At 59.5% G+C, this 27,925-nt stretch overlaps 3 protein-coding genes across 4 annotated transcripts in view; 2 read left to right on the top strand and 1 right to left on the bottom strand.

Moving 5' to 3' along the window:
* The first annotated feature begins 47 nt into the window (after positions 1-47).
* C4A (complement C4A (Rodgers blood group)) lies at positions 48-14,109 on the top strand. The gene is made up of 41 exons (XM_004780908.3): positions 48-193; positions 330-528; positions 732-933; positions 1,139-1,209; positions 1,293-1,378; positions 1,554-1,636; positions 1,811-1,907; positions 2,074-2,179; positions 2,321-2,453; positions 2,891-3,006; positions 3,111-3,287; positions 3,435-3,620; positions 3,756-3,941; positions 4,102-4,260; positions 4,509-4,635; positions 4,810-4,881; positions 5,160-5,357; positions 5,452-5,563; positions 5,654-5,724; positions 6,003-6,142; positions 6,258-6,467; positions 6,707-6,758; positions 6,863-6,952; positions 7,087-7,296; positions 7,476-7,551; positions 7,703-7,859; positions 7,957-8,073; positions 8,173-8,344; positions 8,561-8,793; positions 8,868-9,035; positions 9,383-9,442; positions 10,425-10,518; positions 10,598-10,784; positions 10,921-11,011; positions 11,175-11,249; positions 12,597-12,699; positions 12,854-12,943; positions 13,043-13,141; positions 13,252-13,335; positions 13,604-13,736; positions 13,867-14,109. The coding sequence occupies exons 1-41, from the start codon at positions 129-131 to the stop codon at positions 14,006-14,008; spliced, it is 5,229 nt and encodes a 1,742-aa protein (XP_004780965.2). The 5' UTR covers positions 48-128; the 3' UTR covers positions 14,009-14,109.
* Positions 13,707-19,405, top strand: LOC101689319 (steroid 21-hydroxylase). Of its 2 annotated transcripts, none has more exons than XM_045065133.1 (10): positions 13,707-13,820; positions 17,152-17,241; positions 17,346-17,500; positions 17,588-17,683; positions 17,791-17,892; positions 17,994-18,080; positions 18,228-18,428; positions 18,646-18,824; positions 18,914-19,017; positions 19,108-19,405. In XM_045065133.1, the coding sequence occupies exons 1-10, from the start codon at positions 13,793-13,795 to the stop codon at positions 19,371-19,373; spliced, it is 1,308 nt and encodes a 435-aa protein (XP_044921068.1). In that variant the 5' UTR covers positions 13,707-13,792; the 3' UTR covers positions 19,374-19,405. The 2 variants fall into 2 exon arrangements, with proteins under 2 accessions (XP_044921068.1, XP_004780969.1); XM_004780912.3 differs by lacking the exon at positions 13,707-13,820 and adding an exon at positions 14,259-17,061.
* Positions 19,399-27,925, bottom strand: part of TNXB (tenascin XB) — a 56,266-nt gene continuing 47,739 nt past the window's right edge. The window contains 18 exon segments of the mRNA XM_045065128.1: positions 19,399-19,699; positions 19,985-20,148; positions 20,228-20,389; positions 20,484-20,580; positions 20,674-20,825; positions 20,921-21,053; positions 21,179-21,309; positions 21,405-21,548; positions 21,649-21,768; positions 21,930-22,073; positions 22,175-22,297; positions 22,576-22,911; positions 23,214-23,537; positions 24,286-24,573; positions 25,810-26,085; positions 26,471-26,564; positions 26,566-26,759; positions 27,361-27,711. Coding sequence (XP_044921063.1) covers positions 19,595-19,699; positions 19,985-20,148; positions 20,228-20,389; positions 20,484-20,580; positions 20,674-20,825; positions 20,921-21,053; positions 21,179-21,309; positions 21,405-21,548; positions 21,649-21,768; positions 21,930-22,073; positions 22,175-22,297; positions 22,576-22,911; positions 23,214-23,537; positions 24,286-24,573; positions 25,810-26,085; positions 26,471-26,564; positions 26,566-26,759; positions 27,361-27,711 — 3,338 coding nt within the window. The 3' untranslated portion in view covers positions 19,399-19,594.

The raw sequence follows: 27,925 nt of genomic DNA, 5'->3' as shown, positions 1-27,925 counted from the left end.
ACATGGTTTCCCGGCTGTGCTGGGCCAGGGGAGGAGCAAGTTCCACAGTCAAATCTGCTCTAAGCCCTGGGTTGACCAGAGAGGAGTAGGCAGGCAGACGGGTCTGATCCCTCTTGGGTCCTCCAGCCATGAGGATCCTCTGGGGGCTGATCTGGGTGACCAGCTTCTTCACCTTATCCCTGCAGAAGCCCAGGTCCTGGAAGAAGAACACTAGTGCTTGAGTGGGACAGGGCTGGTCATGGGAGAGCTGACATGGGGGACGTGATGGAGGAATGAGGAACGGAGGGGCCCAGGGGCGCTGAATGCAGACCCCTTCCTGTTCTCCCTAGGTTGCTCCTGTTTTCGCCTTCTGTGGTTCACTTGGGGGTCCCCCTCTCAGTGAGGGTGCAACTCGAGAATGTTCCCCAGGGACAAGTAGTGACAGGATCAGTGTTCCTGAGAAACCCATCCAACTTGAATGCCGTCTGCTCCCCAAAGGTGGACTTTTCCCTCAGCTCAGAAAAAGACAACGTACACCTTAGCCTCCAGGTAACTAGCCTCCACTCCCTTCTACTGCTTCTTAGTCACTCTCACCCTGCTCCCCTCTGTCTTCTGTTTGGTCATCTCATTGGCCTACCTCCTCTCTCTTCTCCCCCCACTCCCCACACTGTTACCTTTTCTGTTTCTGTCTCCATCTCTGGTTTTTTCCTTCTGCTCTGTTTCTGACCTGCTCCTTCTGCCTCTCCTGACAGATCTCCCCGAAAGATGCAGAGACCTGTGGCCTCTACCGCCTCCTCCGTGGCCCCGAGGTCCAGCTGGTGGCCCAGTCACCATGGCTGAAGAACTCTCTGTCTAGAAAGACAGACATTCAGGGCGTCAACCTGCTCTTCTCCTCTCGCCGGGGACACCTCTTTCTGCAGACCGACCAGCCCGTTTATAACCCTGGCCAGCGGGGTGAGTCGGACCCCAGGGCCCCTGCCTTTGACTCCCAGCCTGCTCAAGGCATGTTTGGTACCCCGTGAGACAGCCTGGACGGTGCCACACAGGAAGGCTGCTTGGCAAATATTTGTTGCCCTCCCCCTTGCTCCCTGGAAGCGGTGGGGGCCGAGGCCCACCTTTGCAGATGGATTCCTGCTCAGCTCTTGCCCTTCTCTCCCAGTTCGATACCGGATCTTTGCTCTGGATCAAAAGATGCGTCCATCCTCTGACACCCTTACGGTCACAGTGGAGGTGAGTCCCTGAGCTCTCTGACCTTCATCAGCAGGGCTGCTGATCTGACCTCCCATCCATGACCGCTTCTACTCCCACTGCAGAACTCTCATGGCCTCCGTGTGAGGAAGAGGGAAGTGTACACTTCCTCCATCTTCCAGGATGACTTTGTGATTCCCGATATCTCAGAGTGAGCCCCCTCGACCTGGTGACGGTCCCTCCTGTGCCCATCTCCCATGGCTCTTTGCCTCCAGCACCCAGTCAGACCTTGAGCCTCTCTCACAGCTCTGGTTTTCCCCCAGTTGGTCCTCTGGCTCTCCATGGGCCTCTTGCACAAGCGGGCTGAGTCCCTCCCCCATTTGTAGGCCAGGGACATGGAGGATCTCAGCCCGGTTCTCAGATGGCCGAGACTCTAACAGCAGTACCCAGTTTGAGGTGAAGAAATATGGTGAGAGCTGGAGATGGCGTGGGACAAGCATCTCCTTTCCTGAAGGAGATACGGATAGAGGGGGAGGCGGTGGGGCAGGGCAGGGGCAGGGAGGTATGGGTGCCACAGCCCCAAGGGAAGTCTTTGAAGGGTCCTTTCGCGAGTCTGACCAGCCACCCCTTCACACTGGGTCAGTCCTTCCCAACTTCGAGGTGAAGATTATTCCTGGAAAGCCCTACATCCTGACAGCGCCTGGCTTTCTCGATGAGATCCAATTAGACATCCAGGCCAGGTAACTCTCCCATCCTCCATGTCCTCCACGTGGGGCACCCAGGGTTCCCCATTCAGTCTGAAGGAGCTGTGAAGCCCTGCCTCCCCGCTCTGCCCCCTGCCCCCACCCTGAGACATTGGCCTTATTTCCTAGACCCACCCTCTTCCCACTCTCTCCGTGGTGGTAGGTACATCTACGGGAAGCCAGTGCAGGGGGTGGCATATGTGCGCTTCGGGCTCCTGGGTGAGGATGGTGCTAAGACTTTCCTTCGGGGGCTGGAGAATCAGACTAAGGTAGGAGGGAGGGTGGGGATGTGGGGGAGAGGAGGAGAGTGTTGGGGAGGGGAGGAAGGTGTGGGGGAAGGGAGGAGGGTGTCAGGGTGGGGAGGAGGGAGACAAATCTCACCCCAGGCCCTGTTTTCTTTTTCACTCCAGCTGGTAGATGGCCAGTGCCATATTTCCCTCTCAAAGGCTGAGTTTCAGGGTTCCCTGGAGAAGCTTCAAGTTAACATTGCCGACCTCCCTGGGCTGCGCCTCTATGTTGCCGCTGCCATCATTGAGTCTCCAGGTGAGAGGCCTCCCTGATTGTAACCCCAGCCCCCCGCCTCTGACCTGGAGCTGACCCTCTGTTCTCCAGCATCGACACTATTCCCTACTCTTACCCTTGTCTTGTACCCAAAGCCAGGAAAGACCCAGGAGACTGTCCCTCCCCAGCTGTGTTTCTGGGTGGTTTCAGGAGAAGGTAACCCTTTCACTGTCTCAATTTTTTTTTCTTTACCCGTCTTTCCGTCCATCTCGCAGACACAAGTTACACTCCGTCCGTGGGCTAGGTCCCGTGCTGGCCTCAGCACACAGAGATGAGTACAAGACGGCCCGTGCCCTCAGGAGTCTGAGGAGCTGAGTGTCTCGTGGGCAGGAAACACTCGAGCTGTGGTCACCCTGGCTCTCCCACTCCTCTCTCCGTGGCTCTCTGTCCTCCACCTCTCTCTGCCGCATCTATTGCAGGGGGAGAGATGGAGGAAGCAGAGCTCACATCTTGGCGTTTTGTGTCATCTCCCTTCACCTTGGATCTGAGCAACACCAAGCGACACCTTGTGCCTGGGGCCCCCTTTCTGCTGCAGGTCTCTTTTGGAGGGGGAGGATGAGTTGGGGGTGGGGTGTTGTCAGGAGGGTATGGGGCTTCACTGAACAGTCTTCTTTATCTGTCTCTCCCCTGCTCACCTAGGCCCTGGTCCGAGATATATCTGGCTTCCCAGCCTCTGGCATTCCTGTCAAAGTTTTGGCCACTCTGTCTCCCGGATCTGCTTCTAGAATCCAGGACCTTGAACAAAACACAGATGAGCGTGGCCAAGTCATTGTTCCCATCGTTACGTCAAAGTCCATCTCAGAAGTGCAGCTCTTGGTAGGACCTCCCACTCATGGGACAGGGTAGGGGGAAGGAAAGAAAGGTTGGCCAGTTTCCTGAGAATCCACTTCCTGGACTGGGGGAAGAAGGTGGTGACCAGGGTCCTTGGCATTGACTGTACCCCTGCCCTGCTCCTCTTTCTAGGTGTCTGCAGGCTCCCCTCATCCAGCTGTAGGCAGGCTCACCGTGAGAGCCCCACTCTCAGGAGGCTCCAGGTTTCTGTCCATTGAGCGGCTGGATCCTCGACCGCCTCGTGTTGGGGACACTCTCATCCTGAACCTGCGAGCTCTGGGCGTCAGTGAGGACAGCTTCTCTCATTACTACTACATGGTGCGCAGAAGCTGGGCTGTTGAGGATGGAGGGTGGGGTGCAGAGAGGATCTCAGGGAGGAGAGAGCCCTTGGGGTAGAGGGAACTGTTTCAGGATGGGGGGTGTGCAGTGAAGAGGAAACCACTCTTGCCTCAGATCCTGTCCCGGGGCCAGATTGTGTCTATGATTCGAGAAGCCAGGACGGACCTGACCTCAGTCTCCGTGTTTGTGAACCATAACTTGGTACCCTCCTTCTACTTTGTGGCCTTCTACTATCATGGGGATGTCCCAGTGGCCAACTCCCTGCGCGTGGACGTCCAGGCAGGGGACTGCGAGGGCAAGGTAACTGGCCTTCGGAGAGGCGGCACGTCTGTGTGTTGGGAGGTCAAGAGAGAAAGAAGACAGAGTGATTGTGAGCAGAGCATGGATTTGGTTTGGGGTACACTGAGGGCTGAAGGAAGCTCTCCCCACTCTGATGCCCCCCTCCTCTCACCTCTGCCAGCTGGAGCTGAATGTGGACAGCATCAGGGAGTATCGTCCTGCGGAGTTTGTAAAGCTCCGCCTGCAAACAGACTCGCCAGCCCTGGTGGCGCTGGGGGCCGTGGATACGGCTCTGTATGCTGTGGGCGGGAGTTCCCACAAACCCCTCAACATGGCCAAGGTTTGTCTGGACCCTCCGTTCTTGCCAGCTCTCACTCCCCTGTGGGGCTCATTGTCCCGGAACCAGCCCTGAGGTCTCACTCAATCTCCCCACAGACTCCCCGCTGAGCTTCCCTCAAGCCCCGGGCCCTGCGGTCTCTATTTCCCCACTCTCTTAAGGGTTGCCCATGCCCTGCCTTCTCACCCAGAGCTGGGTGGCCCATCTGGGTCCCTCAAATCATCTGCAACTTCCTGGCCTTTTCTTGCCAGGTCTTGGAAGTTATGAACAGCTATGACCATGGCTGCGGTCCTGGAGGTGGGGACAATGCCCTTCAGGTGTTTGAGACAGCTGGTCTGGCCTTTTCTGATGGAGAACTGTTGACCTCATCCAGAAAGAGTGAGAACAGAGGAGGAAGGGGAGTTGGGTGGTGGGACAATCAGGAAGGAGGAGGGGCCTGAGGGTGTAAGATGAGAAGAGCGTTGGTGGGAAGGGCGGGGCCAGGGAAAGAAGGTGGGAAGGGGAGGTGGGACCCCTATCCCTGTGCTGGGCTGCGGTCCTGCTTTCTATCAGGTCTGAGTTGTCCCAAAAAGAAAACCCGGAATAAGAGAAACGTCAACTTCCAAAAGGCGATTCATGAGAAATGTGAGTTATGGGCGCCTGTGCAGCTCTCCACTTGGCCCAAGGGTTAGGGTGATGGGGTCTCCCTCTTGGCTGCTCTGCTCCTCAGTGAGCCCGCATATGGTATTTGGGGCCAGAGACCCAAATTCTGGGGTTGAAGGTGGAGGGAGACTCTCTCCATTGGCCAGGAACTTGAGTTCCTGGTCTCTCAGGGTGAGTCCTTGTGTATCTAGAGGTCTGGGTGGGAAATGAGATGTGTCTCTGTGGGGTTCCCCTGTGCATACCCTCCCCCGGCCCTGCAGTGGGCCAGTATGCTTCCCCAGAAGCCCGGCGCTGCTGCCAGGATGGGCTGACGAGGCTGCCCATGATACGCTCCTGTGAGCAGCGGGCGGCTCGGGTGCGCCAGGCGGCCTGCCGGGCACCCTTCCTGTCCTGCTGCCAGTTTGCTGAGAACCTGCGCAAGAAGTCCCGCTCCAGGGGCCAGGTGGGCCTTGCCCGAGGTGAGGCTCTGGGTGGGGCTGGGGGACTGGCAAGAGTCTCTCTGGAAGGGCAGAATGGTTCCCCTCCTGATTCCCCCACGCTGTGGTCCCCTAGCTCTGGAGGTCCTGCAAGAGGAAGACCTGATCGATGAGGATGACATTCCTGTGCGCAGCTTCTTCCCGGAGAACTGGCTCTGGAGAGTGGAAAAAGTGGACCGCTTCCTCCAGTGAGGGGGTGTGGTGGGCCTGGCCTTGGCTCTGGGCTGGTCTGGAGCCAGCCCAGGGTGTGACCAGGCTTCTCGCCTTTCCTACTGCAGATTGTCCCAAATGCTCCCTGACTCTCTCACCACATGGGAAATCCACGCTGTGAGCTTGTCTGGAAAGACAGGTGAGACGGTTTTGCCTGGACCTCAGTCCCCTGCCCCATCCATCTCCCCCTGACCGAGGCTTCCCACCGAGCCCTTCGCTCTTCATACAGAACTGGGGGCAGACCCCTGGGGACGTCTGCACTGGCATGTGCTGGGGTGGGGAGGCTAGGGAGTGGCAGCAGGTGGGGGGCAGAAATGGGTCACCCCCTGCCCCTCCCTCCTGGGACCCTGTGGCCATGACACCCCCAGACCTCTGGTCTCTGCCCCCTCTGCTACACCCACCACCCCCATCCACCAGGCCTGTGTGTGGCCACGCCGGCCCAGATCCGAGTGTTCCAGGAATTTCACCTGCACCTCCGCTTGCCTGTCTCTGTTCGCCGCTTTGAGCAGCTGGAGCTGCGGCCTGTCCTCTACAACTACCTGAATAAAAATCTGACGGTGAGGCCCTGCAGAAGCCCGAGCACACAGGGAAGTGGATGGGAGCTGGGGCAGCGGGAGGGTGGGGGGCCAAACCGGCCTGAGGCTCCGGCCATCCCCATCTTCCTGCACCTAGGTGAGCGTCCATGTGTCCCCAGTGGAGGGGCTGTGCCTGGCTGGAGGTGGCGGGCTGGCCCAAAGTGTCCTGGTGCCTGCAGGCTCTGCCCGGCCTGTTGGCTTCTCTGTGGTGCCCACGGCGGCGGCGGCTATGTCCCTGAAGGTGGTGGCTCAAGGGTCCTCGGACTTCCCTGTAGGGGACGCAGTGTCTAAGGTTCTACAAATTCAGGTGACTGGAGCAGCCCCGAATCCAGCCCCTCAGAGTCCCAGATTTACACCACCCCACCAACCCCATACCCTCTCTCCTGGCCAGACACCTGAAACCATGCCTTGGTCTGTTTACATCTTCTATAATTCTGATCCCACTCTGCCCCTGATGCTCAAACTCCAAGTCCTAGGGAAAATGCATTGGGAGGGGCAGGTCATAGTACTGTATGGCCTCTCATAGCTGTGTTTCCCCCGAGACAGAGAGAAGGGTCCATCCACACAGAGGAGATTGTCTATGAGCTCAATCCCCTGGGTGAGTGGCCCCCTCCTCCAGCCACCAGTGTCCTAATGGGGTTGTAGGTGGGGGGGGGGATGCTGGCAGCCAACCAGATGGCCATCTTGGCCCATCCCCCACAGATCACCGAGCCCGGACCTTGGAGATTCCTGGCAACTCTGACCCCAATGTCATCCCAGATGGAGATTTCAGCAGCTTTGTCAGGGTTACAGGTGGGAGTATTCTTCGTCTCTTCCCAGGGGCTGCCTCAGATTCATGTGGCACCCAGGGACCCCTGTTTGATCCCACGACTCCACGGGTCTCCAGACCTGGTCTCTGACCCTTAAACCTCCATCTCCCCCTATAGCCTCAGAACCACTGGACACTTTGGGCTCTAAGGGGGTCTTGTCACCAGGAGGCCTGGCCTCCCTCCTGAGGCTTCCCCAGGGCTGCGGGGAGCAAACCATGCTCCTACTGGCTCCAACACTGGCTTCTTCCCGCTACCTGGACAAGACAGAGCAGTGGAGCACGCTGCCCCCTGAGACAAAGGACCATGCTGTGGATCTGATCCAGAAAGGTTCTGGGCATGGGGCAAGCAGGCGTGGGGCTGGGAGAGGGCAGTTCAAGGCAGAGGGGGAGACCACCTAGCTAGAAGGGAGAAGGAAGGGGGTGCCTGATGGGAATGGGGAGTGTGGCCTTGGGTACATGTGGTGGGAGAGCGAGCATCGCCTCAGCAGCTGCCTCTTGTCTCCCAAGGCTACATGCGGATCCAGCAGTTTCGGAAAACAAATGGTTCCTATGGGGCTTGGTTGCATCGGGACAGCAGCACCTGGTGAGGTTGGGAGAATGTTTCCCGGTCTCTGCGGGGGCTGGGGCTGGGGGAGGGGGCAGAGCCAGATATAGTGGGAGGTGCCTGGGTGAGTGAGGATGTGTCCCCTACGGGGACCAGTCCCTGTCCCCAGCCATTCCTCCCTCCCCACCAGGCTCACGGCGTTTGTGCTGAAGGTACTGAGTCTGGCCCAGGAGCAGGTGGGCGGCTCACCTGAGAAGCTGCAGGAGACGGCCAAGTGGCTGCTGTCCCAGCAGCAGGCGGATGGGTCATTCCAGGACCCCTGCCCAGTTTTACACAGGGACATGCAGGTTTGGGGTTGGGAGACAGAGGTGGGAGGGCGGTCCCTGCCCCTCCCTGCTCCTCCCTGCTCCTGGCTGACATCTTCTCTCCATCCCCTTCAACTAGGGGGGCCTGGTGGGAGATGATGAGACTGTGGCGCTCACAGCCTTTGTGGTCATCGCCCTTCAGCATGGGCTGGCTGTCTTCCAGGATGACATTGCAGAGCAGTTGAAGCAGAAAGTGGTAAGAGTGTTTGCCCTTTCCTGGTCCCCAGCTCTCCCCCTCTCTCCCCAGGAACCCAAGTGTCCAGCTTTCTTGATCTTCCTCCCCTCTTTCTCCTAGGAAACCTCCATCATCAGAGCGAACTCCTTCTTGGGGGAGAAAGCAAGTGTTGGGACCCTGGGTGCCCATGCTGCTGCCATCACGGCCTATGCCCTGACTCTCACCAAGGCTTCTGAGGACCTGCGGGATGTTGCCCACCGCAACCTCATGGCCATGGCCCAGAAGACCGGGGGTGAGCGCCAAGGGTGTCCTGGTAGTGAGCCTGGGTCTTGGGGGACCTGGGACCCCTGAGTATGCCCAAAGGGAGAAATTGAATGAAGACCTCAAGAAGTAATGAAAGCCTAAGGGATAATTGGGCAGAATTGGGAGAGCTCAATATGGGGAGTGTCAGAGGGCCAGGCAACTAGCCCTGTCCACCATTCACCTGTGGGTCTCCCTTTACTTCCAGATAACCTGTACTGGGGCTCAGTCCCTGGTTCTCAGAGCAATGCCATCCCACCCACCCTGGCTCCTCAAGGCCCAGCAGACCCCATACCCCAAGCTCCAGCCGTGTGGATTGAAACCACAGCCTATGGCCTACTTCACCTGCTGCTTCGGGAGGGCAAGTCAGAGATGGCCGACTATGCTGCAGCCTGGCTTACCCACCAGGGCAGTTTCCAAGGCGGGTTCCGCAGCACCCAGGTAGGGGCTGCCAGGGGGCTTCAGGGGTGGGTGGTCCCGAGACCGAGTGCCTGAGTGCCAGCCCACCTCCCCAGGACACAGTGATAGCCTTGGATGCTCTATCTGCATACTGGATTGCTTCCCACACCCTTGAAGAGAGGGCACTCAACGTGACTCTTAGCTCCATGGGCCGCAGTGGGTTCAAGTCCCACGAGCTGCAGCTGAACAACCACCAAATTCAGGGGCTGGAGGAGGAGCTGCAGGTGAGCCACTCCTTTACCTGGCTTGCCTCCCCCACCCCTGGGCCTCCCGTGGCCAGGCTGGAAGCCAACCCTGCCTCCCCCCACCCTTGTGGAATCCCCATGGCATCTCTGCTTGATGTCCTTGTGGGAAGACCTATTTGCCACGTGACCTGGAGAAAGTCACCTAATCTCTGAGCTTTGTTTTTCTCATCTCAAAATTAATATATGGGTAGTCTACCCAACAGGGTTTTTAGGAGGCTGAGGTGAGGTGTCAGCTCTGTGAGTGGGTGGGAGAGGAGATGAACTGGAACAACCGTGTGCCCTTGTGTGCCCCTCTGATATCCCTTTCCCTTGTCCATTCCTGCAAGTTTTCGTTGGGCAGCAAGATTAACGTGAAGGTGGGAGGCAACAGCAAAGGGACCTTGAAGGTGAGAGCCAGCAGCACTGAATGCCTGGGACCCCAGCAGGGAGGGGCTGTGGTCTTGAGTGGGAGGCCTGAGGGGGAGCTCATGGTGAGCAGGGAAGGAAGGAAGGAGATGCCCCTGAGTGGGTGGACCCCCTTACTGGTCTGGGTGCTCCCCCCAACTCTGGTCTCTGCCCTCTCTGGGCACCTGTCCTCTCCTTCTACCCTGATCAGTGCTGATGACATACATACCAGCACCTCAACCCAGGCCTCTCGCCTGAGCCACAGGCCCCACATGTCACACAGCACCTCAAACCCTTTCTTCCTCCCGGGTCCCCTCACCTGACCGATGGGGCCCCTTCCCCACAGGAGCCCAGCCACTGCTCTGGAGGCCATCTTAGTGTCCCCACCTCCACCCTTCCTTATGGCCCCAGCATCTTGTCCTCGGCTCCCCTGCTGCCCAGGGCCCATGCCACTTGTTTCCTAGACTCTGCTAAGATGGTGTTGGAACTTCTCCCTAACCTGTATCTCACCCCTCTGATCCACTGTGCACACTACCATGAGATCAGCCTTCCAAAAACACTAGTCAGACTAGCCCTGGAGAAAAGTCAGACTCTTCCACCTATACAACTGAGCATCTGCCCACCTCCCTCGCCAAACAAATCCCCTCATGTACACAGATCTCCTCCCCTTGAGTGTCCTTCCCTTCCTTTGTCCCAAGTGACAAACTTGTTCTTCTCCTGCAAGCTTTGGCCAGAAGCCTTTCCTGAGCTTTCCATTCCAACCTCTTCTGGGCCCCATGTAGAGTGCTCGCCCCTGAGGCAGGACCCTGTCCCTGGTCTCACCGGGTCTCGCAGACCCTGGGCCACCCGCCTTAATGGACTGGTCAGGAGGGATAAGAGGGGTGGAAGGCCTGGAACCCCTCAGCCTAGGGGATGGTCCAGGTGTGGCCTAGGAGAAAGGTCTGGGCCCCAAACGTACCCTGTTCTCACCCCTTGTTGAGCTAGATCCTTCGTACCTATAACGTCCTGGACCTGAAGAACACGACCTGTGAGGATCTTCAGATTCAAGTTACCGTCATGGGCCATGTTGAATACACAAGTGAGTGTTGGGGCTGCAGGCCTTTGGGCCCCGAGGGGGTCAGAGCCAGCAGCCAAGCCACCCCACTGTCCCTGTGCAGGGGAGGCCAATGAGGACTACGAGGACTATGTGTATGAGGAGCTGCCAGCCAAGGATGACCCAGATGCCGGTTCCCAGACTGTGACACCCCTGGAGCTGTTTGAGAGGCGGCGGAATCGCCGCAGGCGGGAGGCCCCTGGGGTGCCTGATGACCAGGAGTCCAGAGTGCAGTACACTGTGTGCATCTGGTAAGCGCAGGGGGCGGGGGTAGGTGGCTACGCCGGACATGGGGCACTGCCAGGCCAGGAGATAGAGGCAGGGCAGAGGCCAGGGCTGGGTGTCTGTCACCCAGAGCATGTGGGCCCTGGACATGTCTCTCTGCAGGCGGAATGGCAAGGAGGGGCTGTCGGGCATGGCCATTGCCGATATCACCCTCCTGAGTGGATTCAGCGCCCTGCATGCCGACCTGGAGAAGGTGCAGTCAGTTGCCCAGGCGGGAGGAAGGGGGGCGGTTGGGAGGATGGGATTCCTTGTGCCCCAGGAGCTCGGGTCCATCCCTGAAGCTATCCCAGCCGCTGAGCCCTGTCTTGTGTATGGGCCGGGGCCACCTCCCTGTGACCATCTGTCCTTCCCCACAGCTGACCTCCCTCTCTGACCGCTACGTGAGTCATTTTGAGACCGAGGGTCCCCACGTCCTGCTGTACTTTGACTCGGTGAGCAGGGAGGGGCGACACAGGTAGGGTGACCGTGGGTTTACTAAGCACGGGTGACCTGAGAGAGGACGTGTGATGGAAGCAGGGAGACAGGATGAGAGTGTGTTGGAGCAGAGTTAGGGGCAGGCCCGGGAGGCCGCCCTGCCTGTGGGCGATGGGGGCCGAGCTCCGGTGCTGCTCCAGGGCTGGTGCCTGTCTGCAGGGAAGGACTCAAGAGTGAGCCCTTCATAAAGCTGAATTTACGCAACTCAAAGGCCGCCTTTGTTGCTTGTTGTTGACCTTTCTAGTTTTTTGGTTTTTGTTTTTTAGATTGAAGTATATTTTCTTTTCCAAAGTGATGACAGTCATAGAGGAGTTGCTTTTGCCTTTCCAAGCCATTTTTGGCTAAAACAAAGAATCATTAACCCTCTGATGGCCCTCAAACTTTTTTTGAGCATTAGCTGTAATCTCTTGGAGAAAATGTGAAAAAGATGTAATACTGTAACACCTTTAGCCAGGTGTGTAGGGGTTGAGGAAGGCCCCCCCAGCCCAGTGCTTGTAGAGGGGCCAGACCCCATTAGCCTCAGAAGTCAAGAAGAGGAGTTTCATTGAACACAGTGGCAGATGAGAAGCCAGGAAGATTTTGGATGAGGAGTTGACTTAAGCAGCATGGCTCGGGAGGGAGACTGGTAGGGAACCGGGCTGGACCAGACCAGTGTAGTGGGGGTGTGAGGAGAGGGGTCCGGATATAGGCCATGAGGATGGGCAAGTGACAGCACCTGCCGTTATGTTATGACACATAAAGGGGGGCCTGGGTGCGTCAGTAACGAAGCAAGGCCTTTGTGGTGGGACCTGGGGGTGGGCTTCTGGGGGTAGGCAGAGTGAATTTGGGGAATTTCTATGTCCCACAAGAATCCTACTGCAAGAATGAGGCTGAGTGTTTAATTTGGGAATCATCAGCCTGGAAGGGTTTGGTGAAAGCCAAGGAGCGGTTGAGACCTCCTCAGGGGAACGCGGTGGACCCGAGGAGCCAGGGTCAGGGACTGTGCCTCTGGGAGGGAAGAAGAGGGATGGTCAGGCATGACAAGGTCAGAACCAGGGATGGCCAGAAGCTAACCCTGAGCTCAGAGAGTTTCATGCAGAACGTGTCCATGATGTGAGGGCACTGGAGACTGGGACGAGGTCACTGTCTGGCAGTGACGTGAGCAGAGACCTCGGGGTTTTTAGAGCTTTTAGAGTTCCGGAGCTGGAAGGTACTAGCATGTGAAAGACACTGAAGATAAGACCAGACACAGGTCAAGGAGATGTGGCACAGCGGCCTGCAGGGCCCAGGGGGTATGTCCTGACATCTCCTCCCCACCCTGCCAGGTCCCCACCTCCCGGGAGTGCGTGGGCTTTGGAGCTGTTCAGGAAGTGCCTGTGGGGCTCGTCCAGCCGGCCAGCGCGGCTGTGTATGATTACTACAACCCTGGTGAGCACTTGGGGGGCTCTCGGCAGGTTTGGAATAGGTGTCCCCATATGGGACATCAGGAAGGGGGGTCAGTGCCGGTGGCAGTGATGTCCCCCTTGGGACAGGGGTGACAGTGTTGGGGGGGTGTGCATTCTAACTGTACTCTGTCCTGCAGAGCGCAAGTGTTCTGTGTTTTACGGAGCCCCCACTAAGAGCAAACTCTTGTCCACATTGTGCTCTGCTGATGTCTGCCAGTGTGCTGAGGGTGAGAGCTGGGGCTGGGGGCAGGGGGCGGGGTGAGGGGAAGCCATTGAGGCTGGGGCCTGCACTGGCTCATCTGTCCCCTGACCCCCACCCCCGGCAGGGAAGTGCCCTCGACAGCGTCGTGCCCTGGAGCGGGGGCTGCAGGATGAGGCTGGCTACAGGATGAAGTTTGCCTGCTACCACCCCCGCGTGCATTACGGTCCGTGTGCCCTCACCCCCGCCCCCCCGGCCCAGCTCTGTAATTGGGCTCGCGCCTCATGACCGCTGCTGGAACAAACCTGTGCTCCCTTCCCTTAAACTCCCTCGCAGGCTTCCAGGTGAAGGTCCTCCGAGAAGATAGCAGAGCTGCCTTCCGCCTCTTCGAAACCAGAATCACCCAAGTCCTGCACTTCAGTATGAAGGGGCTGGGGCTGGGGGACTTAGGGAGCCGAGGTTGGGGTTTGTGGCCCGGGTGCCCGGGACAACAGATGTTTGGAGGCTGAGCTCAAAGCCTCTCAGCTTCTTGGAAGCTCTGGACTTGGCCATAAATCGAAAAGCAGTCGTACATGCCCATTAGGAGCAGTGAGGGCTAAGCGAGAGGCTCCGTGCTCAGCCCTCGGCCCTCACTGGTCCTGTACCTTCCGTTCGCCTCTTATAATTCCTGTGCACCTTATCCTCTCAGCCAAGGACACCAAGGCCACTGTCCGTCAGACCCGAAACTTCCTGGTTCGAGCCTCTTGCCGTCTTCGCTTGGAACCTGGGAAAGAATATTTAATCATGGGTCTGGATGGAGTTACCTTTGACCTCAAGGGAGAGTGAGTTCTCTGGGCCTTGCTCTCCTCCCACATGAGGGAACGGATGGATCCCCAGCATGCAGACCCTGCCTCGCCAGAAGCCAGGTGCCCATCCTCCCCACCCCTGCTGACTGCCCTTTTGCCTCTGCAGTCCCCAATACCTGCTGGACTCGAATACCTGGGTAGAGGAGATGCCCTCTGAACGCCTGTGCCAGAGCACCCGCCACCGGGCAGCCTGCGCCCAGCTCAGCAACTTCCTCCAGGAGTACGGCACTCAGGGCTGCCAGGTGTAAGGGCTGCCCTCCTCTTCCCCCGGGGATGCCTGGGTGGTCTCTGCCCAGTGGACACGGCTCCAGGTGGTTCCAGGGGTTCAATAAAGGCCTTTGGCAGCAGAGTGTCAGTGTGTGTCTCCAGGATTGAGAGCAGTGCCCCCAGACCCCTGCCAGCCATGAGACCAGGGTTTGCCTAATCTGAGGCTCCCAGAGCCTGCATGACCCTTGGGGTTGTCACTCCCAGATCATTCCCTGGGAGCTCAGTCCATCTGCAAAGCACGCTGAGCGGACTTGGGACCCCTGCAGCCTGCACCCTAAGGGTCTGGCACCACAGCGAGGCCTCCCTCCGCAGCCCTGCTGCCACCAGTCCCTGTGGCCTCAGATGATGCTCGAGCTCAGCCGAGCGCCACTGCCCTTCCACCTGACGAGTGGCCGACGGCCACACGTTTCCCACTCTGCCCTTGTGCAGCTTTGAGTTCTGGGGTCTCCTGCTTGTAGCTGACGTCTGGTTTCTTGAAAGCAGATGGTTGACACTTGATCTCCTTACCAGAGGTTCGGGAACTTTCCTGGCGTTGTGCAGTGACTTTGGTCTGGGTGTTAACACACTGAGTCCGCAGCTCTACTGGGTCCAATCTCCCCACCTGCCTGCCTCACTCTCCCCCATTTGGTGGCACCCCTTGGGTCATCAGGGCTGATTGGAAATCCAGCTAGAGAAATGGGCTGCATTTAAGAAAATGAAATAGAAAGCGGGGTTGACGGAAGCGGAATCCGCAGCAGCCTGGACTCCGATCGGGTAGCTGCAGTTTGTGGGGCTCTCCCTCCAGGCTGTGCCCTATGCCAGGTCCCCATCCTTGAGACGTGGGATGTTCGGGAGCTGCCTGGTCCTGTGGGGCATGTAGTTGGGGCACCTGATCCAATCTGGGGGCAGGGAGAAGGCAAGGGCTTCCTGGAGGTGACCTCTAATGTGGGTTCTGAAAGTTGAGGCATCACGCAGAGAGAGTGGGGATGGGTGAGGGTATTTGAGCAGATGATGGAGAACAGGAAAGACCCAGAGGCCAGGGTCAGGACAGAGCCCATCTGTGGGCACTGCGTATAATTCCAGTGTGTCTGAGATTGGGCTTTGGAGGTGGGGTGGAAGAGCTGGGGCTGGCAAGGGAACCAGGTCAGTTTATGAAAATCTATTCACAATCAGGCCAGTTTTCCAGGTCACTGTTCTTTCCAGTGGAGCCCCCTCTGATGCCCTGCAGCTCTGAGAGGTTCTGTCTCCAAGGCTCCCCAGGGCTGTCATCCCCATGGCCCTGTGTCTGCCCATCATATCTCTGTCCCCAAAGCTGGTCAGCAGGGGTGGCAGAAAGCCATTTATGAGAGCCAGGGACTCAGCTGCAGTTGTGGCAAGACAGCCACAGTTTGGGAGGTCAACCCTGAGGCAGGGGCAGCGGTGACTGCCTATTCCTTGCAATGCCACTGCTGCTTTCTCCCTCTCAGTCCTGGGTGTGGATGCAGGCTAAGCCCGAGCCTCTCCACCCATGACCCCCAGCAGTTACTGCCTCAAGCTGGTGGGTGGCACAGCCAGTGTCTGGACTCAGGGCCTCCAGCCACAAAGCCTGTGCGCTCCGCTCCGGGAGTGGCCTAACCGCTCTCAGGCGCAGGGATCAGTTTACAGACCCAGGGATAGGGAATTGGGGATGATGTGGGTCTCCTCACTCCCACTCCTAGGCAGCCCTGACTTCTCACTGAGCACTCACCTCTTTGGCGTGGTCTCTTGGCAAGCCCTGTCCCCTACCTTTGAGCCTCTCATCTGCCTCCTGGGACCCATTAAAGTGGTTCCTCATTGCCCCACCTGGTCCAGCGGGACCCAACCCATTATGGCAACAGCTCCCAGGATAGGGCTGGAACTCCTGATCCCAGCTGTGGCTCTCCGGCCCCTTCCTGGGAACGTCGGCATCGGTGGGGGAACTTTCAGTCGTGCCGCAAACTCTCTCTTGAGCTGGGGCTGTAACCTGTGGACTCTGACCCTGGAGGAAGTCCCATCCCACCTGCAACTGGGAGTGCAAACAGCCCGTGAGAGGAAAGGGCAGGTGGCGGACACCGAGGAGGGAGGAGCCAAGAGGGAGGACCTGGCCCCTTGCTGCAGCTGTGGCGTCCCCCTGTCCCTAGCTTCCAAGAAACCCCCCTCTCCTGCTCTCTTCAGTTCTCTGAGATGCCCCCATATTTGTACAGTAATTCTTTTTGGCTCAAGCCAGCTTGGGTTGGTCCCTTTCTCTTGCAACTGAAGAGTGTATAGAGTATAGTAGAGCCCCCAAACTGGGGAGGGGGGGCATAGAGCTCTTCATCTTTTTCCAACTTTTGAGATGGAAATAGAGCATGGTAAATCATTACACTGAGACTACAGGTATAAACTAGGGTGGTCCTGACAGACCTGGCCATATGGTCACCCCATCTGCAAGTTGAAAGAAAAACACGCAGGCCCTTTTTCATCTGACGACTGGTGAGGCAGGGATGGCTATTGTCTCTCTGAGGTAAAACAGGAAAGTGGTCCAAGGTGGGGTGGCAATGGGAGAGGGCTCAGGCTGGAAAGTGACTGTATTTTCCTGCCTGGTTGATGTGGAGCCAGGAAGCCGATTCCGGCTGTGGGAGAAAGGTCAGGGTTGCATCCCCTTTCCTTTCTTCTTGATGGATGAAAGGCTGATTCTTTGACATGTGGACTCCCCAAGGCCAGGCGGACTGTGCCCTTCCAGGATCTGTGGGCAGGACAGTGGGCAGGGCCCCGGGGGGAGTCAAAGGAGGCCCCAGCATAGCCTGAGCAGCAAGATGGATGGGGGGGCCTCTAACACTATAAGTGGCCCTGCCAGGGCCTTTGCTCGGGGCTCTGGCCATGCTCCTCCTCGGGCTGTTGCTGCTGACCCTGCTGGCTGGTGCCCGCCTGCTGTGGGACAAGTGGAAGTTCCGCAGCCTCCACCTCCCGCCTCTCGTGCCAGGCTTCCTGCACCTGCTGCAGCCCAACCTTCCCCTCTACCTGCTGGGTCTGACCCAGAAACTGGGGCCTGTCTACAGGCTCCGCCTTGGTCTGCGAGGTGCATTGGCTTCATCCCCTCCACCACGGGGTGAGGAGGGGAGAAGCGGGGTCCCCTCCCTGCTGACATCCTGCTTTGGCCATCCCCCAGATGTGGTGGTGCTGAACTCCAAGAGGACTATCGAGGAAGCCATGATCAAGAAGTGGGTGGACTTTGCCGGCAGACCCCAGACAGCATCCTGTAAGTGTTCAGGGCTGGTCTCGAGGGAAGACATGGGCTGGTGGAGGCAGGGGATGTCAGGCCCGTGGCTTCCTCAGGCTGCCCAACCCCTCTCCTACTTGCAGATCAGCTGGTGTCTCAGCATTTCCCGGACCTATCCCTCGGGGACTACTCCCTGCTCTGGAAGGCTCACAAGAAGCTTACCCGCTCAGCCCTGCTGCTGGGCCTCCGCAACTCCATGGAGCCGCTGGTGGAGCAGCTGACCCAGGAGTTCTGTGAGGTGAGGCTGGATGCCCACAGTTGCCCCAGGGCAGCTTCAGCTCCCCGGCAACTTCCGGCCTGTTTAGCTCCTTATACTTCCCCACAGCGCATGCGAGCCCGGGCTGGCACCCCTGTGGCCATACAGGAGGAGTTCTCTTTCCTCACCTGCACCATCATCTGTCACCTCACCTTCGGAGACAAGGTCATTGTTCTCTTGCCCTCCCTAAGCTGGTGCCCTTCCTTAGCCCCTCCCTGACTCTCTCTCTGGTCCTGAACTGAAAGGATTCCCTCTTTGGGCGGGGTGGGCAGGAGGACGCCTTGGTACATGCCGTTCATGACTGTGTCCAAGACTTGATGAAAACCTGGGAGCACTGGTCCATCCAAATTTTGGACATCATTCCCTTTCTCAGGGTGAGGAGGTGCAGCCCAGACTCCTTGGGTCGTGGGAGAAAGAGGGGCTGGGGGAGCAGGCTTCCTTGCCAGCGGCTACACTCTCCTGCTCCCCGCCCCAGTTCTTCCCCAACCCAGGCCTCTGGAGGCTGAAGCAGGCCTTGGAGAACAGGGACCACATGGTGGAGAAGCAGCTGAGGCAGCACAAGGTGGGAACACTGCGTGTCCCTGGCGCCCCCGTGGCGCACAGCCAGGGAGCCTCCTGTCCCAGAGCTGGGTAGGATCTCCAGCATCCGAACCGTCCTAGACCTGTGGCTCCCCTGAGAGCTGAGGCTGGGCCCTCCTCTCCTCCACAGGAGAGCATGGTGGCAGGCCAGTGGAGGGACCTGACTGACTATATGCTCCAAAGACTGGGGAAGCCAACAGCAGAAGAGAGCCACGGACAGCTCCTTGAAGGACATGTGCATATGTCTGTGGTGGACCTGTTTATTGGTGGCACTGAGACCACAGCGACCACCCTCTCCTGGGCCGTGGCGTTCTTGCTTCACCACCCTGAGGTGCACCCTGGGGGTGGCCTGGCCAGGCCCCAGGACCTCAGCTCACTGCACCCCCCCATGGCCTGTGTTGACCCAGGCCGTGGCTTCTGCTGGTCCGCATGGAGGCTGGGGGGGCGGGTTGCTGCAGGGGGCAGCTGCAGGCCAGGAGGTGAGGTAGCTCTGGGTCAGCGGGCTCAGGGTTCCAGCCCCAGATACCAGGCTTGCTCCCATTTCCCAGGTTCAGCAGCGGCTGCAGGAAGAGCTGGATCGTGAGCTGGGCCCTGAAGCTTCAGGCTCCCAAGTCCCATACAGAGATCCCGCCCGGCTGCCCTTGCTCACGGCCACCATCGCAGAGGTGCTGCGCCTGCGGCCGGCCGTGCCCCTGGCCTTGCCGCACCGCACCACTCGGCCCAGCAGGTGACTCCTGAGAGCTAGGGATGAGTGGGACCGAAAGGGGTGGAAGTGGTGGATGTGCTGGCCAGGCTCTGACTCCACCTTCCCCTCAGCATCTTGGGCTACGACATCCCTGAGGGCATGGTCGTCATCCCCAACCTGCAAGGCGCCCACTTAGATGAGACAGTCTGGGAGCGGCCCCAAGAGTTCTGGCCTGGTGCGTGGCTGGGAGGATGCCTGCGGTGTAGGGGCGGCAGGGGCCCAGCCCTGTGGCTACAGAACCCCGAGTCTCTCCTTCTGCCCACAGATCGCTTCCTGGCCCCCGGCGCCAGCCCCAGAGTGCTGGCCTTCGGCTGCGGAGCACGCGTGTGCCTCGGGGAGCCACTGGCGCGCCTAGAGCTCTTCGTGGTGCTGGCGCGGCTGCTGCGGGCTTTCACGCTGCTGCCACCCGGGGGCACCCTGCCCTCCCTGCAGCCCCGGGCCCACTGTGGTGTCAACCTCACCATGCGGCCTTTCCAGGTGCAGCTGCAGCCCCGGGGGACGGGGGCCCGGGCGCTGGGCCAGCACCCATGACCGGGCAGAATGCACGCAGGTCATATACACACCTCGGTTTCTCCTTTTATTATTCCCGTACAAACCCCTGCCCTCCCCCCTGTAAACATGGTGCTGTGAGATCGCAGATGGAGAAGGCTCCCTCTGGTGGCTGGGTGGTGACTGTGGCCCCTGGCTCTTCTCTCAGCGCGACCCCTCAGTGCTCGGCAGTCATTCTGCGGCGCTGGAGAGGCGAGCAGCTGTCAGCCTCTCTGGGCCGCTGGGGGCCGGTAGCTTCTTGGTCTCAGCTTCATTTCCGTGAAGGGCACAGAGAACTCAAAGCCCTTCCAGTAGTACCAGCTCACCCCCTGGGAGAGGAGATGTCGACACAGAGTCAAAGGCACACATCCCCTCTGCTCTCACCCCTGCCCCTCTGGGGAGACGGTTTCCCAGAAAGCAGCTACCCTACTGCCTCCCCCACTCCAAGATCCTTGACTGCCAAGGCCCAGAGGCTTCATCTGAGCTGGACCTTTACGTCCAATAAATCTCCCTCAAGATGCCTTGGTGAGATTGGCATTATTATCCCACTTCACAGGTGAGGGCCCGAGCCTGCCCTCACAGCCCAGGAGGGCCCCCCACTCCCGGCCCCTCACCTGGTGGTCCACAGTGCTCCCGTAGAGCCCGTTGAGGTTGGCATAGTGGCAGTTCTTATACCACCAGGCCCCGCGGTACGAGACGGCGCAGGATATGAGCAGGTTGTTGGGGTCTCGATCCCGGGCAGAAAAGACGCTGCCACTGTGGTAGCTCATGGAGTCGCCTGGCCAGGTGTGAGAGGAACAGTGAGGGCCGCCCTGGCCTCTGTGCCAGCCTGCCCCGCTCCCAGGCCCAGGCCTGACCTGCTGTGCCATGGTAGCCGTCTAGATGAAGGCGGTAGTAGTCTGCGGCTGAGTCCACCCGGAAAGAGTCATACTGTGCGAACACGGCCTCGTCCCCGGCCCGCAGGTCCACGCGCATGGAGTAGTCACCCGCTGCTGTCAGGCTGTGCAGGGCCTCATTGCCTGTGGGGAGGGAGGGACAGTGCTCTCATCAGGGTCCTGGTGTCCACGGGGTTGCTGTCCCTTCCCTGGCCCTGGAGTCCTGTGGGGCACTGACCCAGCCAGAACTCCCCGGAGATGTTGCCAAAGCCGTGGGCGTAGTCCTCCCAGTCCCTCCAGAAGTCTGTCTGTCCATCCATGCGGCGCTGGAACACCTGAGAAGCAGGCAGAGGCACCATTGGCCTATGGTTTCCTGGCAAAGCAGCCCCTTCCCCAGGCAGACCCCCAGGCTTCCATGTTCCACCCACCAGCCAGCCACCCCCATCGGTCTCCATGTCACAGAACACATCCAGGGGCCGCTCGCGGTTCCCATTCAGGAAGATGGTGGTGGCCCTCGAAGAGCTGGCTCCGTTCTGCATCTCTTCCCCACAGTCCCGAGGAAAGGGGATTGGAAGTCCACCTGCAGAGAGGAGAATGAGGGGCCGGTCCTTTTGCTAAACCCCAGACCCCTGCTGCCTGCTCAGCCCCTGGCCATAGGTCCCAGGGCCCAAATACCAGTGGTGAAGGAGGTGGACACCGGCGGTGTGAGGCTCTCGCCCCACATAGCCCGGAGCCACACGCTGTAGGGGGTGGAGGGAAAGAGCCCCAGCAGCCGGTGCGAGGTGACCCCTCCTGGGAGCAGGATCTCCTGTGGACAGACAAGGAGCAGGTCAGGGGACAGGGAGCCCCGCTGGGAGGGCCAGAGGATGGGGCAGCACCTCCTGGAATGGAAGCTGGGAGGGGAGTTGGCCAGTGAGGGAGGGATGGGGGCACCTGGGTCTGTTCACCGGGGGTGTTGAAACTGAGCAGGTAGCCAGTCGGCAGGACTTGGGGTTCAGTCCAAGTGAGCAGGGCTGTGCGTGGGGTCACTTCCTTGGCCTCCAAGTCCTGGGGGGCCTCTAGCCCTGCGAGGGGAAAGTAGGAAAAGAAAATGAAGACGAGGCCCATCCTAGCTCCTTTGAACCTCCCCTGCCCTGCTGTGCACAGCTCCAAGCCGCACCTGTAGTGAAGGTGACACTGGCGGGGGCGGTGAGATTGGGGCCCCGAAGACCACGCACGGTCGCCGTGTAGTTGGTATGGAGCTCGAGGCCACTCAGAGGGTACTCCACAGCACTGCCGGGGGCCGAGCCCTGTAGTGAGGGGGCTGGCAGTGGGCTGCGCATCAGCATCTGCCCCCTTTGTGCCCTGCCAGACCCCTCTCCCCTCCCCGAACAAGTTCCCTCAGAGGCCTCAGCCCTGCTCACCCCCTGAGGCTGTGACCCGGACTTTGTACTTGTCCACAGGGGTCTGGGGGGCCTTCCAGTGCAGCAGAGCGGATCCCTCTGTCAAGTTTAGCGCTCGGAGCTGGGTGGGGCCGTCAGGAACTGGGAGAAGGGAGAGGGCTCAGAGCTGTCCCCTGCCCCCCCCCTCCAACCCCCACCTTTCCGAGCTCCATTGGCCCCTGGTCCACAGTCGGAGCCTCTCACACCTTCCCCCTCCCCATTCATTCTCCCCCTACCTCCCGCTGGGGCCTAATCCACCTTACCTGTGGTGAGGAAGCCTGTGAGAGGCTCACTCTCCTCAAAGCCACGGACAGAGACCACGGTCACCTCATAGTGAGAGCCTGGGATCAGCCCCTCGAGTTTCTGGGTCTGTGCTCGGCCATCCACCTGCACACTCTGTGGTTCTCCTGAAAACACACTGGCCTCAGGGGTTTGCCCTGGGAAGTGAGCAGAGTGAATAGAGCAGGAGAGATGAGGGCAAATGAGGACATGGGCAAAAGGGTGTCACCTCCATCTGCCAGCTGGTAGGAAACTTTGAAACTGTCCACTCTGGATGCTGGAGGTATCCAGCTGACCTGGGCCGAGGTTTCCCCGATTTCGCTGAACTGGAGGTCACGGGGGCTTTCCAGAACTGCAGATAGGGTGTGTCGAGACGGCAGTAAGGGCACACGGCAGCAAGGCTCCTGACCCAGGATCCCCACCCCTGCCTCTTCCGGGTGTCCAGTGGCTCCAGCCCTGCTCACCTACCCCTTTCCTCTAGACCCAGGAGAGAATGTCTCTGTAGACTCCTCCAGCCCCCACCACCCGCCAAGCACCGCCCCAGATGGCTGAGACACGAGGTTCCGCCCTATGAAGTACAGACCCCTTACTTCAGGGCAGCACAGGAAGGTGACCCCTGCAGGGCCTTACCTGGGCTGAGGGTGCGGGCTGTGCCCTGGATGCTGTCGGCCTTATGGGGCCCCCGCAGCCCATACAATGTCAGGCTGTACAGGGTCCCTGGGTGCAGGTCCCGGAGCACAGCTGAGCGCCGTGACCCTGGCACTGTCAGCTCCCGCTGCTGCAGGGGACGTGGGTGCGGCTCCAGGGTACTTGGCGATGGGACTCCGAAGCGGAGCAGGAAGGAGTCAAAGGCCTCTGAGGGGGCCTCCCAGTTGAGCCGCAGGGAACTGGTGGTCACATCGGTCACGGACAGCTGGGACAGGCGGGGCCCTGTCTCCCCGGGGGTCAGGCCAGCAGGAGCAGGCCCTGCACAGAGTAGGTGGGGGACAGAAGCACACAGCCTCGGTGGCCTGGGGTGGGGCTCTGGCTCTGGGCCCACCCTGAGTTTGTCATCCGTGAATGGAGCTAATGAGGGGCAAGCGCTCCAGGTGGGACCCGTAGTGAGCATGTGTGTGTAGAGTGGGGGCTGTCAGCACACCTTTCCCCGCTTTGCAGAGCCCTCCTCGCGTTCTGCCGCTACAGTCACCGTGCCAGGGCACCCCATCAGCCCTGCCAGTCCCAGACCAGATGTGGGGAGGACTCGGTGGAGGGCCCTGGCCTGGTCATACCTGTGGTGCCCTCAGCGGAGACAGGCCCCAGGCGCTTCCCTTTGTGGAGGCCGTAGAGGAAGAACGTGTAGGAGGTGCTGGGCTCTAGGCCTGACACTTGCACCTTGTTCTGGTTGCCGTCCATGAGCAAGGCCTGGGGCTGCCCATCTGTGTCCTGATACTGGACCACGAAGGAGTCAAAGGGGCCCTGGGCCACACTCCACGAGAGGCGCAGGGAGTCTGGGGTTATGTCGCTCACTGCCAGTGTCTGCAGCTGGGGCCCTGAAGGGGGCTCAGGAGCCTCTGTGGTGGGGTGCCAGGGGCCTGGTGTGTCCACTCCCGGGGCTGTGTGGGAGAAGCCCAAGGGAGAAGTTGAGCAGGGGTGGTGGTGGTGGTGACCGAGGCTCTTTGGCCATTTTCCTTTTCATGAACCTGTCATTCCCTGCGGTGGCACTGAGTCCAGCTACCGCTGGGCTCCTGTGAGTGCCAGCACTGTGGCCCCATCACCCCTCTGCTGTGTCGAGTCCTGCCCTTGCTTCCCCTTCTCCACTTTCGCAGCCTCTCGCGCCGCCCCCCGCAAAAGTGTGTGTGCAGCCTGCCACCGCCCCCCCACCCCGGGTGCCTGAGCTTCTGATCACTCCTTGAGCTCGGGCACGTGGCCTCTGCAGAAGAGCTGAGGACAGAGAAGGGCCCGAGTGCTGCATCCCGCTGAGCTGAGCGGGGTGTCGGCATGTCCCAGGGAGGAGCCCACTCTGTCAGTGCCTCTCGGCTATGTCCTTCTCCAGTTATTTTCCACTTGAGAGAAAAGGCTCCTGACTCATTCACGGGAGGGGGTTTGCCTCTGTCCAGTAAGAGCTGCCTCAGGAGAGGGACTACGGGGAACAGCTGTCAGCATGGGGCGGCGGGGGGGGGGGGTGTTGGGAGGCTGGGGGCCGTTGCCAGGGCCTTTCCTGCGCCTGCCCTGCGCCCACCTCCACAGACTCCGTGGCTACGTCTGGGCTGGCCCCACCGCACTTCCCTCCCTCCCGAGCTCTGTGCAGGCCTCCTTATCCCCCAGGCCCACTCCTGCTACTCACTTCGACCTTCCACTCACCTGTTACTCCCAGAACAGAGAGGGGGCCCTGGCGCTGTCCCCCGTGGAGCCCATACAGCAGAAACTTGTATTTCCTGCCAGGCTCCAGACCCTCTATGGTGACTTCCCGCTGGTCTTTGGCTGCAGGCACTGCCTGGGGCTGCCCAGCTGGGTCCCTATACTGGACCACAAAGGAATCAAACGTGCCCTGGGCCACCGTCCATGAGAGGCGCAGGGAGTCTGGGGTCCCATCTGTCACTGTCAGCTCCCCGAGGCGGGGTGGGCGCTGCCGCTCCTTCTCCAGGGTAGCTGTGGAGAGAGCGCGAGGAGAAACTCCGTCAAGAGCTACTTCTACCGCAGCCCTGGCGCCTTCGGGGAGGCACGAGGCTCTAGGAGAGGATCCCTGCAGTGTGGCTTCGATCTACCCAAAGGAAGGACAGCCAGAAGCTCCATCTCTCTTCGGGAGGCCACTGCCCTCACTCCTTCCTGCCCCCACTCCCTCCCTGCTGTGACCAAGGTGCAGTAAATGCATAAAAGATCACCTTGTGACATAGGGCCCCTGGGGGGGTAGAAAAGGGCCTTAGTTTCTCCCTGGCCCCCCTGAGCAGGGATGGGGCCAGAGCCCAGAAAGGCTCCCAGAGTGTATCTGGGTTTCAGGGAGACACCCCTAAACGTTAAGAGCTGGGCTGGCAGCCAGCCAAGCTGATGGGCTCCCAGAGCTTGGCCATGACCTCCCCCTCCCTTGCTATCAGCCTGGGTCGTCCTTCTACCCAGTTGCTCAGCCTTGCACTACTAGTCCTGGACCAGGGCAGTGGGGCGGGGCAGCACTGGGAGAATGGAGGGCAGAATGCAGAAGAGGCTGCCCCAGTGGGGATGGGTGCTGGCTGATAGGATCAGAGAAGCCTATATCCACTCCCCACAATGGGGGGTAGGGAAGAGAATTAGGCAGTCTCAGGGTACCAGGCCCCAAGTGACCATGTGCTCCATCCCCATCTGGCCAGGATGACTCACGGTCCTGGGAGTAGGGTAAGGGTCAGTGACCCACCTCCACCCTTTCCTCAGGGGGCTGAGTAATGGGCACAATGACACCAGATTTTTCCATAGTCTTTCTGCAGCCAAACCCTTCCATATTTTCCACCTCCTGCCTCAGCTGGGACAGAGGCAAGAGGATGGGAACATTTACGGAGTGCCAATCCATATTTATTATGCCTACGCAGGTACAGAAACTGCGATTCAAGGGAAGGAAGTGGCTGTCCGTGGCCACACCACCAGCAATTGGAATTTGAACACAGGTCTACCTGGCTCCAAAGACTGGATTCTTTTTATGACATCAGCAGTCAGCGAATGAAGGGAATAATGTCTATAACATGCTTAGGAAAGTGTCTAGCACATGACCGAGACTCAGTAAATATTTGTTTTTGCTGCGGCAAAGGCTGAAGGTAGGAGAATAAAGGCCAGAGGCATGGATAGGTCTGTGGGGGCTTGGCTCTGGGGGCACAAGAGAAGGCAGTTCTAGAAAAGGTGGGGTGCAGTGTGAGGGCTCACCTGTGGTACCATCGGCAGAGATGGGGCCCAGGCGCTTCCTGCCTGCCAGCCCGTAGAGCAGGAACTTGTACTTCCGGCCAGGCTCCAGGCCGGGGATGGTGACCTCGCGCTGGTCTGTGGCCACGGGCACCACGCGAGGCTGCCCGTCCCTGTCTTTGTATTGGACCACGAAGGAGTCGAATTCACCTTCAGGGACGGTCCAGGAGAGGGTCATGGAGTCTGGGGTCACGTATGTCACTGTCAGCTCCCCGAGACGGGGAGATTTCATGTCTGAGACTGGAAAAGAGAGAGAGGTGTATGGAGAGTGACAGAAATGGTGACAGGCTGGCAGAGCTTCCCCAGGGTGCAAGGGCTCTGGGAGCTGGTTCTGGGAGCTGGGAGGGGGTGGCTAGGCCACATGGCAGGAAGTGGGACAGCAGAGGGATGAAAAGATGAGCCAGGGAAGAAAGCAGCGTCTCTCAGGATGGAGGAAGAGGAGGGAGAAGGATGAGAAGGGTAAGGGGGGTGCTCTGGACCTAGGAAATAAGCAGGTCCACAGGCCCTGAGGTCTGGAGTGTGGAGCACAGCAACAGGAAATTCTGACTGTCAGCACAAGGGGGCGAAAGCGCACTCAGGAGGCTCTAGTGCCAAAGACGGCCTCCAGCCTCCAGCCCTCACTCACTTGTCTTTGCCTCTGCAGACACTGGGCCAAGGCGTTTCCCATCCCGGAGGCCAAAGAGCAGGAACTTGTACTTGCGGGCTGGGTCCAGGCCCGAAAACTGTGATCTCATGGAGGTGTCCGCCCACAGGCATCACCTGGGGCTGTCCCTTCGCATCCTTGTACTGGACAAGGAAGGAGTCGAAGAGACCCTGGGCCACTGACCATGAGAGGCTCACTGTATCGGAGGTCACAGCTGCTACAGCCAGCTCCCCCAGGCGGGGTGCTACAGGGGGCTCTGTGGGTAGGGAGCCTGGAACAGAGCAGAGGAGGCTGAGGGGCCAAAGGAAGGACCCTTCAAGAGAGAGGGAGTGCTTTCCCCAGGCTATGCAATAAACATTTTGTAGCAAGCTCTTCTAACGTGTTTAATGTGTCCCAGGCATGGCTGTAAGCAGCTCACACAGTGGCACACGTATCCTCACACAACATACGAAGGAGATGCCATTACCATTAGCATCCCCATTCTGCGTGGATTTGAGGCACAGAGAAGTTAAGAAATGTTCATGAATTCATACAATCACTTCGTCTAGAGCAGGAATCAAACCAGAGAATCTGGTCCTGCAGCTGCATTCTGAGTCAGTAAAATACTCCCGAAGCCTAAGGAGGCCATATATGAAGAACGAAGAAAGATCAAGAAGACAAGTACAATTTATGAAGCCCAGGGTATACGCCAACAGACGGAGAACGCCGTCTCCACCATCCTCACTCAACTAAGGGATGACGCAGGATCATTAGTGTCATAAGAGAAAGGAGAGGAACTTAAGGGACCATCTCTGAGGTGCTGAGATCCAAACGGCGGGGAACAAGAGAAAATGGAAGGAGACCTTGGGGACAGGGTCCCCGCCCACACTCACCAGTGATGCCCACAGTGGACACGGGGCCCTGGCGCTGCCCCCTGTGCATGCCGTACAGGTGCATCTTGTACCTGCGCCCTGGCTCCAGGCCCCCAACAGTGACCCCGTTCTCGTCACCCCTGACGTGCACCACCTGGGGCCGCCCGTCCCCGTCCTTGTACTGGACAGTGAAGGAGTCGAAGTGGCCCTGGGGGATGGTCCAGGAGAGGCTCAACGAGTCTGGGGAGGATCCTGTCACCGTCAGTTCCCCCAGGAGGGGCTCCTCGGGGGGCTCCCGGGCCTCCGTGCTGGGTTCTGTGGGGCTGGGCGTCTCCTCCACCTCAGAGAGCGTTGGGGTCTCTTCCTCTGCAGCTGAGAAGGACAGACAAAGAGCAGGTGAGGCAGAAGCCCCAGGAGAGGGCCTCAGGTCTTGGGAGAAGGATGGAGAAGCTGTGACCACGGTCGAGGGCCCCCAAATTCAGCTCAGTGAAGCCCATCCTTGGGGCTGGGTGGGCTCACTCTCCTGACATCTCACAAACATGCCTGGGAGCCTGGGCAGCAGGGGCACAGCTCCCAGAGGCCCCTC

The sequence above is a fragment of the Mustela putorius genome, unplaced genomic scaffold (genome assembly GCF_011764305.1).
Source record: "Mustela putorius furo isolate JIRA1106 unplaced genomic scaffold, ASM1176430v1.1 tig00003856_pilon_pilon_pilon, whole genome shotgun sequence".
Lineage (NCBI taxonomy): Eukaryota > Metazoa > Chordata > Mammalia > Carnivora > Mustelidae > Mustela > Mustela putorius.
The sequence above is the reverse complement of the archived record's forward strand: the minus strand, read 5'-3'. Positions and strand labels throughout refer to the sequence as shown.